Source organism: Notolepis coatsorum (assembly GCF_963971535.1).
Source record: "Notolepis coatsorum genome assembly, chromosome: 1".
Classification (NCBI taxonomy): domain Eukaryota; kingdom Metazoa; phylum Chordata; class Actinopteri; order Aulopiformes; family Paralepididae; genus Notolepis; species Notolepis coatsorum.
Genome location: NC_140165.1, coordinates 80,363,653 through 80,377,032, shown reverse-complemented (window position 1 = coordinate 80,377,032; position 13,380 = coordinate 80,363,653). Strand labels below are relative to the sequence as shown.

At 47.6% G+C, this 13,380-nt stretch overlaps 1 protein-coding gene across 1 annotated transcript in view; it reads right to left on the bottom strand.

The window, feature by feature from the left end:
• Window positions 1-1,664: 1,664 nt before the first annotated feature.
• Window positions 1,665-13,380, bottom strand: part of LOC311242721 (uncharacterized protein) — a gene marked incomplete at its 5' end in the record, with an annotated part of 37,423 nt that continues 25,707 nt past the window's right edge. Inside the window, one exon of the mRNA XM_084331733.1 lies at window positions 1,665-1,794. Coding sequence (XP_084187859.1) covers window positions 1,747-1,794 — 48 coding nt within the window. The 3' untranslated portion in view covers window positions 1,665-1,746. The remainder of the gene's footprint in view (window positions 1,795-13,380) is intronic.

Here is a 13,380-nt window from a genome sequence, read left to right as displayed (position 1 = left end):
GTGTGTCCCTGATCAGTCACGGCAGCGGACCTCTGCTTCCTCCTCCCACCTCCCCAACTGGATTCACAGGTCTGTTGTGTAACGGAGAAGCACACAGGCAACACGGCACAGGGCAGGGAGGCTTGGAGACACACCGTGCCCTTGGTCATTAACATTTGAGGTAATATTTGTAATACTGTTGTTTCTGAGTGAGTTACTTCCCTTTTAAGGTGAAATATAGTCCTTGGTGATTTTCTGGTGAGGTCAAATTGTAGTCCTACTGTTATTTGAGCAGCATATTATTGTAGTCTAGTCGGTTGGGGTCTGAATTATAGTGTTTGGCCAGTCATCGACAAATGGTAAAGTTGGACATTTCTATGTTTACCACCAGCAAATGGTAAATAGTAAACTACCAAGTGGTAAACTACCAAGTGATAAATACCAGTGGTAAACTACCAAGTGATAAATACCAGTGGTAAGCTACCAAGTGGTAAATAAATACCAGTGGTAAACTACCAAGTGGTAAATACCAGTGGTAAGCTACCAAGTGATAAATACCAGCGATAAACTACCAAGTGGTAAATAAATACCAGTGGTAAACTACCAAGTGGTAAATACCAGTGGTAAACTACCAAGTGATAAATACCAGTGGTAAACTACCAAGTGGTAAATACCAGTGGTAAACTACCAAGTGGTAAATACCAGTGGTAAGCTACCAAGTGATAAATACCAGCAATAAACTACCAAGTAATAAATACCAGTGGTAAACTACCAAGTGATAAATACCAGCGATAAACTACCAAGTGGTAAATACCAGTGGTAAACTACCAAGTGGTAAATACCAGTGGTAAACTACCAAGTGATAAATACCAGCTGTAAACTACCAAGTGATAAATACCAGTGGTAAACTACCAAGTGGTAAATACCAGTGGTAAATTACCAAGTGGTAAATACCAGTGGTAAACTACCAAGTGATAAATACCAGTGGTAAGCTACCAAGTGATAAATACCAGCGATAAACTACCAAGTGGTAAATACCAGTGATAAACTACCAAGTGATAAATACCAGCTGTAAACTACCAAGTGATAAATACCAGTGGTAAACTACCAAGTGATAAATACCAGCTGTAAACTACCAAATGGTAAATACCAGTGGTAAACTACCAAGTGGTAAATACCAGTAAACTACCAAGTGATAAATACCAGTGGTAAACTCGGGCAGGTTCCATGATACCCAAGAGTTGTAATGTATCATGTAATTTTCTGGTGCAAACATACTTTATTATGAACATGAAGTATCATGAGACGTCATCAGAAATACCTGCTTCACCTGCTGGGATTCTTAAAAGTTGATCAAACCACCTGCATGAAGAAAAAAAGTACTTAACAACTCTTAATTAAGTACACATGGTCACATGATCAATTTCAGACTTCAGACAAGACCAGCTGAATGCACCAGTAGTCATACTATAAACTAGTCCACTTCCTGTTTTCTGTGTCTGGGTTACGTAGGGTTTGTAATCCACATGATGTCAGATTGTAGTCCTCTACTGTAGTCTGATCCCATTTGAGGTGGGGTTGTAGTTTTCAATTGTAATCCACATGGTGTAAAATTGTAGTTCTATAAAATTCAACTTGTAGTCCTGTGACTTTTGGGTTCACTTCCTGTTGTAGTCCTATATCCTGGCCAATGTATAGTCCTTTTTAGTGATGTGAGGTGACTTCCTGGTTTTCCTCTAGGTGTGATCCCATTGGTGGAGGAGGGTTCTAGAAGAACCAACGGAATGCCTCGCCAGTTGGAACGGAGGGAGGTCGCTGTAAATGAACAGAAGACACAATTAGACTTAGTGTGTTTATGTGTGTGTACATTTTTACTGCGTGTATGATAGTGTATCAAATTATCATGTAGATATACTGAATAGTAGCAAGAGATGTAGTAGGTCATGAGTCATGACTGACACAATATGACATTTCACAATATGAAATTATCTATTGCCTTTATTTATTTTATTGTAACGTATACATTGTCGTGGAACCGGAGAGGTTACATATGCCTGTGATCAAATCATCTTGGTTGATACAAATGTATTTATTAAAACATGGTAATTTGAACACAAATTTGTTTAGGAGTTTGATAGAGGACTTGACGTTCTCTGACTTTCTTGTCATTTCACCTTATAACCTTATCTGACACAAAGGAAGGGGCGGGGAAGGGATTGACCAGGTGAAAGGGGTGAGGGGCGCGTGAATCGCTTCCGCAACGGAATTCGGTTTCCGGGTTCCTCTGATTGGCCGCGACCCCCACGTGACCCGCCCCCCTATCCACCGCTCTGCCACTGCCGCTCGCGGCAGAGCGAGCGGCCGCGGACTCGCTCGCTTCCTCAATTTATACGCATGGAAGTATTGACTGAATGAATGAATGAATGAAAACTTTATTTAACAGATTGCAGAATGGGTACAATACAGTACGGCTCAATACACACAATTCTTAAGGGGATGCAGACCTGAGAAAGACGTTTGTCTTGTTTACATCAGGGTCCCCCATTTTCAATTCATATAGAACGACTACGCCGTAACAAATCATTAAAAAATATATACTGTTAACTGGAATATGTTGTGCCTTTACACATAATTATGTTGGATTATGTAATTGGTTTGTCATGACAAACAAATAAAAAAATCGCGATTTACCCGCTGGCTACAACAACACACAGTGACTGCATGTAGTCACTGTGTGTTGATGTTGTAGCCACCTCCTCCGCGGCAGGAATACTAAGCTCCGGAGAGAGGGGAGAGGCTGAAAACCCGCAGTTCTTGCCCGCCTGATGGGAGCCGAATCCCTGCATCCGATTTGTCTGATGAATACCCAAAAAACTGCATGGCCAGATGCATGGAAGTATTGATTGCGCCGTAACAAATCATTAAAAAAAGATACCGTTAACTGGAATATGTTGTGCCTTTACACATATGTTGGATTATGTAATTGGTTTGTCATGACAAACAAATAAAATATTGCCGGCTGTCTCTGGCTTGCTCCAGCGGACACTGCGAGCGGCATCGCTGAGCTCTGGCTCTGACTACATGCAGTCACTGAGTGTTGTGTTGTTGTAGCCAGCGGGTAAATCGTGATTTTTTTATTTGTTTGTCATGACAAACCAATTACATAATCCAACATATGTGTAAAGGCACAACATATTCCAGTTAACGGTATATTTTTTTAATGATTTGTTACGGCGTAGTCGTTCTATATGAATTGAAAATGGGGGACCCTGATGTAAACAAGACAAACGTCTTTCTCAGGTCTGCATCCCCTTAACAATTGTGTGTATTGAGCCGTACTGTATTGTACCCATTCTGCAATCTGTTAAATAAAGTTTTCATTCATTCATTCATTCAGTCAATACTTCCATGCGTATAAATTGAGGAAGCGAGCGAGTCCGCTCTGCGCGTGGCAGCGGCAGAGCGGTGGATAGGGGGGGCGGGTCACGTGGGGGTCGCGGCCAATCAGAGGAACCCGGAAACCGAATTCCGTTGCGGAAGCGATACACGCGTGAGGGGCACAGGAAGGAGGGAGATATCTTACCTACTTTACCTAACCATACCTTACCTTATCTTAGCATATCTTATCTCATCTTGTCTTTTTTTTTTTATTGATCTTTTTCCCCCTCCTTTTTCCTCCGATTTTCTCCCATCCCAATGTCGTTATGCCAATTCCCAATCCCCTTCCTGGTCGCTGCGCACTTACCCCCCACAGTCGGTCTGGGAGAGTGGAGGCTATCACGTGCTTCCTCCGACACACGTCTAGCCAATCAACCGCTTCTTTTCACCTGGCAGCGCGGATTCCCACTGAGAGGGCGTAGCGTGTGGAAGGATCACACTATCCCACTTAGATCCTATCCTCGCTTAGCAGGTGCCCCGACCGAACTGTAGGAGTCGCTGTTTACAACGACCCGGACCCACCCCGCCAGCTTCTCCCACCCTCTAATACTGCCAATTGTATTAGTGTGAACGGCCAGCCAAGCTGGTGACAACCCCGGAGCTGTGAGCTGGATTCGAACAGGCGAATCCTAGCGTCTCCGGGGTTGGTGAATCTCATCTTGTCTTAAATAATTATTTTTAGTTAGCGTTCTATTCTCTGAGGCCTCAACCCCGTCCCACACGCTGGCTACTAGAGCCGTAGCAGGCAGGTAAACATTAGCCTATTTCACCTCAAAATGTGTCAGGTTTACAAAAGAAGACTTTGCACATCAAGTACCACCAACTGCTCTGATTGGCTGAGAAGGTGTCAGGCTCACATCAAAGAGAAATAATAGGAATGAGGCAATAGTTTGAAACTACCTGAAATACACACACACACACACACACACACACACACACACACACACACACACACACACACACACACACACACACACACACACACACACACACACACACACACACACACACACACACACACACACACACACACACACACACACACCACCACCATGCCACACACACACACACACAAGCACACAGTGAGAGACGTAATATACATCAAGTACATGCCAACCCACTCACTCTTTCTATCTCGCTCTCTTTCTCACACTGTTGACATCCAACTGCTCAGTACACGGATCAAACATTTCAAGTATTCAGGCTGGAGTTTACCCTCCCAGCAACCAAGTCCTAAGTCCCCGTAATGACCAACTGAGCCCACGTGAGAATACAGCAGATTCTTTCCCTGGACTCTGTGGGTCCAGACGAATCTGTCTATGTAAGCCACTCCCGTTTGCATCTAGATACATTTTCCACCATTTTGAATGATGTCCAAATAATCTTTTTTGCTCCTTCTACAAATTCTGAGCATTCATCATCAAATGTGGTACAGAGAATCTCTGGACAGAGCTGGAAAAAGAAAAAAGTTACCTCAATGTTTATTCTTTATTTTATTTTTATTTGGTTACCAAGTACGTCCGCTAAAAGTGCTTGTTTTTGCCACTGAATCACTCAAACATAAGTCTTGCTCTGAAATCCCACGAGGTGTGAGGAACAGTGGAAGTCTGAGAGAGAGTTGGAGAGGAGTAACGTCACCGCAAAAAGGTTGTTTGTTGCGTTGGAATACAGCTAGCTTAGTGTAGATAAAAAAAGAGGCTCATGTTTGTGCATTTCCAAATTGTGCCAACAACATGTCGCCCACTTTGCATAGTGTACCGCTGCAGACAGAGTGGAGGTAATGTGATTATTACAAATGGTAACTGACTGTTTTGACCAGTGTTGTAGTCGATTCACTAAATCTCGAATCCGAGTTTAGTCTCGAGTCCCCAGTGTTCGAGTCCGAGTCCAAGTCCGAGTCACCAAAGAAGAGCCCAAGTCGAGTCCCCATCACCCTAGTCCGAGTCCGAGTCATCAAGGTCGAGTCCACTCCACTCTGGCAGTCAAAGAGCTGACATACAAATAAAAAAAGGTCTACAGTAAACATAAATGACACAGCAGGAGTTTATTTACTTTGTGACACAATAACCAAACAAATGCACTAGCAATCAATATCTTATGCCAAATTATTAGGGCCTATTACAATATTTATCAATTAACAAGTCCGAGTCCTCGTCTGGACCTTCTGAGTCTGAATGCAGTCAATGCTCCAGTCCAAGTCCGAGTCATCAGTGTTCAAGTCCAAGTCGAGTCACGAGTCCTGAAAATAAGTCCTGGACTCGAGTGCTACAACACTGGTTTTGACTGACAATAAGCAGGTAATTATTGGCTATATTGTTGTGCATCGTTATTGCTGCTGCCATGCTTTTTAATCCTTTCACAACCACAGTACCAAAGGGTTAACCCTTTCACTGCAACAATACAGAAGGATAACCCTTTCACTGCCACACGTCAAAGGGTTAACCCTTCCAACTACCACACTACAGACAGTTAACCCTTTCACTACCACACTACAGACGGATAACCCTTTCACTACCACACTACAGACGATTAACCATTTCACTACCACACGACAAAGGGTTAACCCTTTCACAACCACACTACAGAAGGTTAACCCTTCTTTTACTAACACACTCCAGACGGTGTTCTAAACCGATTTCTCTCCGCGAGTAATCTATCACTACTCTAGTACTTCATGCGGTCGATCAATTGATCTTGGAAAACATTACTCAACATGGCCATCCCTAGTGTGTGTGTGTGTGTGTGTGTGTGTGTGTGTGTGTGTGTGTGTGTGTGTGTGTGTGTGTGTGTGTGTGTGTGTGTGTGTGTGTGTGTGTGTGTGTGTGCGTGTGTGTTTGTGTGTGTGTGTGTGTGTGTGTGTGTGTGTGTGTGTGTGTGTGTGTGTGTGTGTGTGGATGTGCGTGCGTGCCGTGCGTGCGTGTGACTGTTGCAGTGGGAATAATTACTGTTGGTTTGTGACGGTTCCCACAGGAGCCCTGAGTCAACCGCACAGTTAAAGACCCATTACACCACAGTTCAGATCGCGCATTGTGATTGGCCGAGCAACATTCCAATGACGGCCAAAATCTCTGTTGTCAGAAAGTCAAACATTTTCTTTTAAATAAATCACAATATCTTGATCGATCACAAAAATATTTCATTTTCATCTCTTTTAGGTTAACACATTCCCGGCCAAGCACGGACATGTCCGTGTTTAGGATCCAACGGTTGACGGCCAACCACGGACATGTCCGTGGCAAGGTTGTTTTGGCTTTTATTCCATTTTACTAACCTACTCAATGTCACCGAGCGGCACTGCAGATTTACCCTACTCTTGGAATTCGGAAAAGTGCATTACCGGCCAGATCCTCGTAGGGGCGCTGTCTCGATAATGCAGTGTTCCCTGTGGCAGAACGGTGTTTTATTTTTTTGGATCTCGAATGGACTTTCCTGTTAGGGTGAATCTATGCGTGTAGCATGTAGCATGGAATACGTTTTGGGAGCTGAATTCAGTGTGCAGTAAAGGAATATATCATCAGCAAATGGACATATGGATCTACCAGATGGCGATCGATAACTGGGAAATCCTTTTTACAGTCCAACCGGCCACAGGTAAGATCTTTTTCATGTAAATTACACGCTGATCAGGCCTTGTTATCATAGCCAACCAGGCGATCAGCGAATGTAGCTACTGAGGCTAACGCCGTTATTGGTAATCAATCATCAGAAACGACGTCCCCCGCCCCCCGCATAATTTCGCAATTATGCCACAACAATGTGGAACGCCCTACCCAAAGCTGTAAAGGAATGTGAATCACTACCCACCTTCAAAAACACTCTCAAAGAACACCTACGGGAGACTGCAATTCAAAACTGGCCCCTACAAATGTCCTAACCCAGTTGTACAATAAAGACCAAGCATGGCTTTGTCAGTATTCCAACGTACCCAACCCCCCCCCCCCCCCCCCCACCTCCAATGTACAGCCCCACCCAACCCCACCCCACCTACCCAACCTCCTCCAATGTACAGTTTCTATGTCAAATGTATGTCAGTATTCCAATGTACAGTGTGTGTGTCCCCTACCCAACCCCCCCCCCCCCCACCTCCAATGTACAGCCCCACCCCACCTACCCAACCTCCTCCAATGCACAGTGTCTATGTCAAATGTATATACACTCTTTTTCTGGATTTTTTTAGTATCACAAACAAAATTACTGTATTTGAAAATCTGGTATGTCATAAATGTATAGATGTAGCAGTACTGTCTATCTGTATGTCGTGTGTGTCATATGATGAATTGAAAATGGGGGACCCTGATGGAAACAAGACGAAAGTCTTTCTCAGGTCTGCATCCTCTTAACAATTGTATGTATTGAGCTGTACTGTACTGTACCTGTTGTGAAGGGCCAGATTAAACCGAATATATATATTTATTTATATATATATATTTAATTGTATTTGTATATTCTCTAATATTCCCTGATATCCCTTGTATATTCCTTGTACAATATGCATTGAATATCCATTCTAGCCTACTGAACATCCCATAATAGTCTCCATTCTACTATTGGTCGAGACCTTGGTGCCAGGCTGCCATACCCCTCAGACCCAGTTCAAACGTACCGCTCGACATGTACGAACAAGTCCTAGTTCCGCGTAGGAATTTGGCTACCGCACCACTAATGGGACTATTTGTTCATAGTGCGTATATATACTGCGCTACTAAAGTAGGACTTTCTTTTCAGTCCAGTTTCTTACCCTCCAATAGAGTCACAGACGTAAAGCCTCCCCGCGATGCCACGTGTGGGAGTAAGGCCAAGTTCGGCCTACCATCGGTATTGAGACATCGTGTATATTAATATTTGAATAGTCATATTTGGCACTATATCGTCGAGTTGGACGTAGTCTATTAAGCTAATAATAGTCTGTTAATATATAGTGCTTCGTGCGGTGAGAATACTACCGTAGTCAGTACCCCATCGTTTCGGGCAGAGAACTGGCTGCTTACCCAGGGTGGTTGACCCTATGTGAAGCTGCACCCGAGGAGCCCCAGAGCCGACGAGCGAGTGGACCTGTATACCGGATTATTCTACCGACGACAGCCCGCCTTCCCAGGCACGGATTATGCTTTGGATACTTTGATTATTCTATGGATAAAGACCCCCGACACTACCGTGTGTTGGAACCCCCCCCCCCTGGAGAGGACGCAAGGTGAGGAGACGCTCTGCAAGACGAGGTCTCTCCACATCTCTCCCCCGTGGACCGGAGAGAGCCGGCCCACAAAGAGTCCACCTGCTTTCATCTGTGGTCCAAGGATCGCCGGCGCATTGAACGGCACTACAGTGGGTTCACCTGGGATACCCTTGGCCGGACGAGGCAGCTGGATTCTACCCCCCCCCCCTCCTACTCCTGTCGGCTTACAAGCGACCGGATTAACCCCCTCTAGTGTATCCAGCCTATAATCATTAAAGTATCATTGCTGTTATTCCTTAACTATTCCAGGTCGTATATTTACCACCTGCGCCTTCAGAGATTGGACATTATCTATTGATATACCGACGAATACTCCTTGCCATAAAAGTGCATACTATTTCAATTCATAAATGTAATTAAGTGATTAAGTGCTTATTCTACACACCATCGCTGTGTAGGAAATAAAGACCTGTTTCTAATTCGTACATTTGTGTTGGATCCGTTTCATCTACGTGAGAGTGTTCATGATAATATATTTATGCCGTGTACTGGGTGGCCGAATATTAAGTACAAAGGTAGTGGTAGTAAGTATCATATCTAGTAATACAGTCAGGGAATTGTACCCCTCAGTTACAATTGGTCCTTCGAGCCGGAGGGTAATTAGTGTAATATTAATATAGTGTTATTAATATTGAAATGGCCTATGATGAACACTCCACGAAACGATCCTCCTAACCAACGCCCGCAGCGCGAACGACGGCTCCCTCAGTACTTAGAGGCTTACGCTGTCAGTCAACAACCTAGTCTTCTACTAACAGTAAACGCGGTAAAACTAGAAAGTAAAAGTATGTCTAACCCCAACGCCCAGACTACCCCGACCATAGAGGCCCCTACGGGCTCTAATGTAACTGACCAAGTTCACGGTGGGGACCAGTGGGAACCAGACATGACTTCACACCCCGCCAGTACTGAAGAAGTAGTCCCCGATGAGTCCCGGGAGGAATACAACGCTACCGAGAGAGAACTCGGCACGGAAGAAGACGGGGAGAGCACCGTGGAGATAGAGCTCCAAGGCTCCGCAAGGAGTACCCCGAGGGAAGGCTCCCCTATACAACCGCTTTCTCCCAGCGAGGCAGAGAGGACCCTACAGCAGGCATTCCTCGTCAGCCTGAAAGCCTCTACTGAACGCGATAGACTCCAGGGTGAACGCGATCGATTGCAGCTACAGCAACGGAGCGAAGAAGAGCACATACGCCTGGAAATAAGACGCATTCAGATGGAAGAGAATGTGGCCCGAGACCGAGCAGACAGCCAGCGAGCAGCTGCTGGTGCTCTACGGGACGCAGAGCGCGACAGACAGCAAGCGCAACTAATAGAACAGCTGATCAGACGGACAACACCCTCTCCCTCCGCCAGAGGCTCCAGGAACTCGTCTAGACACACCTCCAGGGCGGCATCCCCTAGCCGAGTAAACAACCCTGAACTTGACCAACAGACGAGGTCTATACCCCCCACAGACCACCTCCCCCCACCGGTCCAAGCGAGACCTAGCAACCGGGAAGGAGCAGCATATCCTGTGGAGAGGCTAAACCAGAGACTACAAGCACTGGATGACCTAACTGAAGACGAAGAGGAAGAGGAGGAGAACCGCGCCCGAAGACAGCACAGTACTCTACCGGACCAGGAGGTCCGGTACAGCCCAGGCTATACTCCCGCGGAGCTGCGCTACAGACCCCCGACTCTATACACGGGTGAGCACGACGCACGACCCGCACCGAGGAACAGCACCTGGACAAGCGGGCCATGGTACACTGCCGGTACCAGCCCATACCAAGGAGCGGGAGGAGACTCGCCTAGGAGGCCTCTCCCCCAACGCTCGCCGATGTATCCACAGTCAGCGTCATACATTGGCACGCCTATGGTACCCGACTTCACCCAAAAGAACCGGGCCCAGTATACAGAACTCTGCATGTGTCTGGAGACCATGTTGGTGGATGTATTGGATGAACGCCACAAATACGCCATCCTACTGCAGCACTTAAAGGTGCCCCGCGCACATAATATAGCGCTCGCCTACGCGACTTCCACCACCCCATACACAGCAGCGCTGGTAGCATTGGACCAGAGGTATGGGCGCATATGGGATTACGTGATCCAGGAGATCCGACACATCGACCGCTTACCCCCAGCAATAGACAATCGAGCACTGGACGACCTGTCCATCAGAGTGCAGTCCCTGGTAGGGATGTTGGGAGCGCAAAGAGAGAAGGGGAGGCATGAACTTTACGCCAACTCAAATGTGGAAAGGATCCTGGAGAAGCTGCCGCCCGCTCGTCAGGAGCGCTTTAGGCGGCAGAGGGACCACAGAGACCCGAATGGCCCCGAACCGAACCTCCTCGATCTAGCAGACTTCCTGGCGAGAGAAGTCAGCAGCCTACGGCTAGATACATTCGGACGGAGCACCCCTGGCTCCAGAGAAGGAACCAGACGACTAAATGATGGAAGAAGATCGGTGACTGTGATGCACCAATCGGAGTCAGTACCGAGCAGCAGGAGCCACAGTACCCCCTCCAGAACGGAGAAGTGGAAGATAGTGTGCCCCTACTGTGAGAAAGAACACTGGCTAGCGCAATGTGACTCCTTCCCTAAGCTGAACGCGGAGGAAGCAGGTCAATGGATAAAGTCCAACAAGCGCTGTTTTCGCTGTGCGCGCTCACACATGGCAGCCGAATGCCGCTTAAAGAAAAGGTGCACCAAGTGCGATGGAGCCCATCTGGACATACTTCACGACAGTAACAGACGGCGCCCTTCACCTGCACCATCCAGCCGCAAAGCGAGCGTCATGTACATCGATCCCGCCAGCAGCAGTGGAGCCCGAGTACTCCTAAAAGTAGTGCGTGTGACACTAAGCTACCAGAATAAAGTCCTGGACACTTACGCCGTCCTCGATGACGGGTCAGAGAAGACCCTGCTGCTCGCCTCCGCTGCGGCCCAGCTAGGGCTGCGGGGAAGCGAAACCCAAATGACAATTCGGACAATAAGACGAGATTTGAAGACGATAAAGGGCGAGAATGTCTCATTCTCTATCGCAGCAAGCGGCCAGCCTGAGCGACGGTACCAGATTGCAGACGCTTTCACCAGCCAAGAAATAGGACTGTCGCGGTACACATATCCCGTCGCCAAGCTGATGGAGAAATATGCACATCTGCGCAAGTTACCGATCCCGCTCATAGACAATGCTATGCCGACCCTGTTGATAGGCTCCGACCATGCAGACCTCATTGTCCCGATAGACCGGGTTCATACCGGACCCCGAGGCTGTCCTGCAGCAGTCGAGACCCGTTTGGGATGGACTCTCCAAGGCCCGCTCGCCAAATCTCTCAACCGAAGTACAGCCACTAGATGTCTCCACTCCCGAGTCACAGAGGGAGAAACCGCACTCCTGCAACACGTAGAGCGGCTATGGAGCTTGGAACAAATGCCCTTTAAGAATGGAAAGAAAGACATTCGCTCTAAAGATGACATTTACGCCATTCACCTCCTCGAGACAGGGACCAAGAGAGTCCCGGTCAACGGCGTGTTGAGATACGCCACGCCACTCCTGCGGCGAGAAGGAATGCCTACTTTCCACGCCAAGACAGACGCCATAGAACGGTACCTGCTGAACACGGAGCGGCGCTTAGCCAAGAACCCCGCCCAAGAGAGTGTATACCGCGCTGAGATTGAGAAGCTCATCACAGCGGGACACGTCACAAAGATGGACATTAAAGAGGCTGACCAGACCACTGAATCGTGGTACGTGCCCCACCACAAGGTCCATCACAACGGTAAAGACCGCATAGTATTTAACTGCAGCTACCAGATCGGATCCCAAAATCTGAATAAAGAGTTACTGCCCGGTCCCACACTCGGCCCCTCCCTACTCGGCGTTCTACTCCGCTTCCGCCAGGAAAAGGTGGCCATCAGCGGGGACATTAAAGGAATGTTCCTGCAGGTGAGATTAGTAGAGGCGGACAAGCCCCTGTTACGGTTCCTATGGAGAGAGAAGCCAGGAGATGAGCACCCAGCCATCTACCAATGGGAAGTCCTCCCCTTCGGAACGACGTGCAGCCCCTGCTGTGCGACATTTGCACTACAGAAACATGTAGCAGAGGACCCAGCAGCGGACGAAGAGGTCCAACACAGCGTAAAGAACAGCTTCTACGTAGACAACTGTCTACAAAGCCTTTCAACCCAGGAAGAAGCCGAGGCTCTCCTGATTAAACTCCGCGCCTCATTGATCAAAGGCGGCTTTGATCTCAGGCAGTGGGCCAGCAGCGATCCGCAAGTACTGCGCAGCCTCTCCTCCGAGGACAAGGCAGCCAGCAGCGAGACCTGGATGGCTACAATCCCGGGAGAAGCCCAGGAGATGACCCTGGGATTGGTGTGGCGATTCAAAACAGATTCGCTTCACTACAGACACAAGCCCCTGACTACGGAGCAGGGAAGGCCGGCGGCGGCGCCGACCACCAGACGGAGTGTGTACACAACACTCGCCCGACAATATGACCCGCTAGGATGTATTCTACCGTACACCACCAGGGCAAAAATGATTGTACGAGCATTGTGGGACAAGGACCAGGGCTGGGACGACCCCATTCCCGCACACCTTGCATCCACCTGGAGAGAGTGGGAGATGGAGCTCCACTCACTCCCAGGCGTTAATATGCGCCGAAGCTACTTCCCACCCACGGTGAGGCCAGAGACATGTAAAATGGACTTACACGTCTTCAGTGACTCCTCAGAGGTCG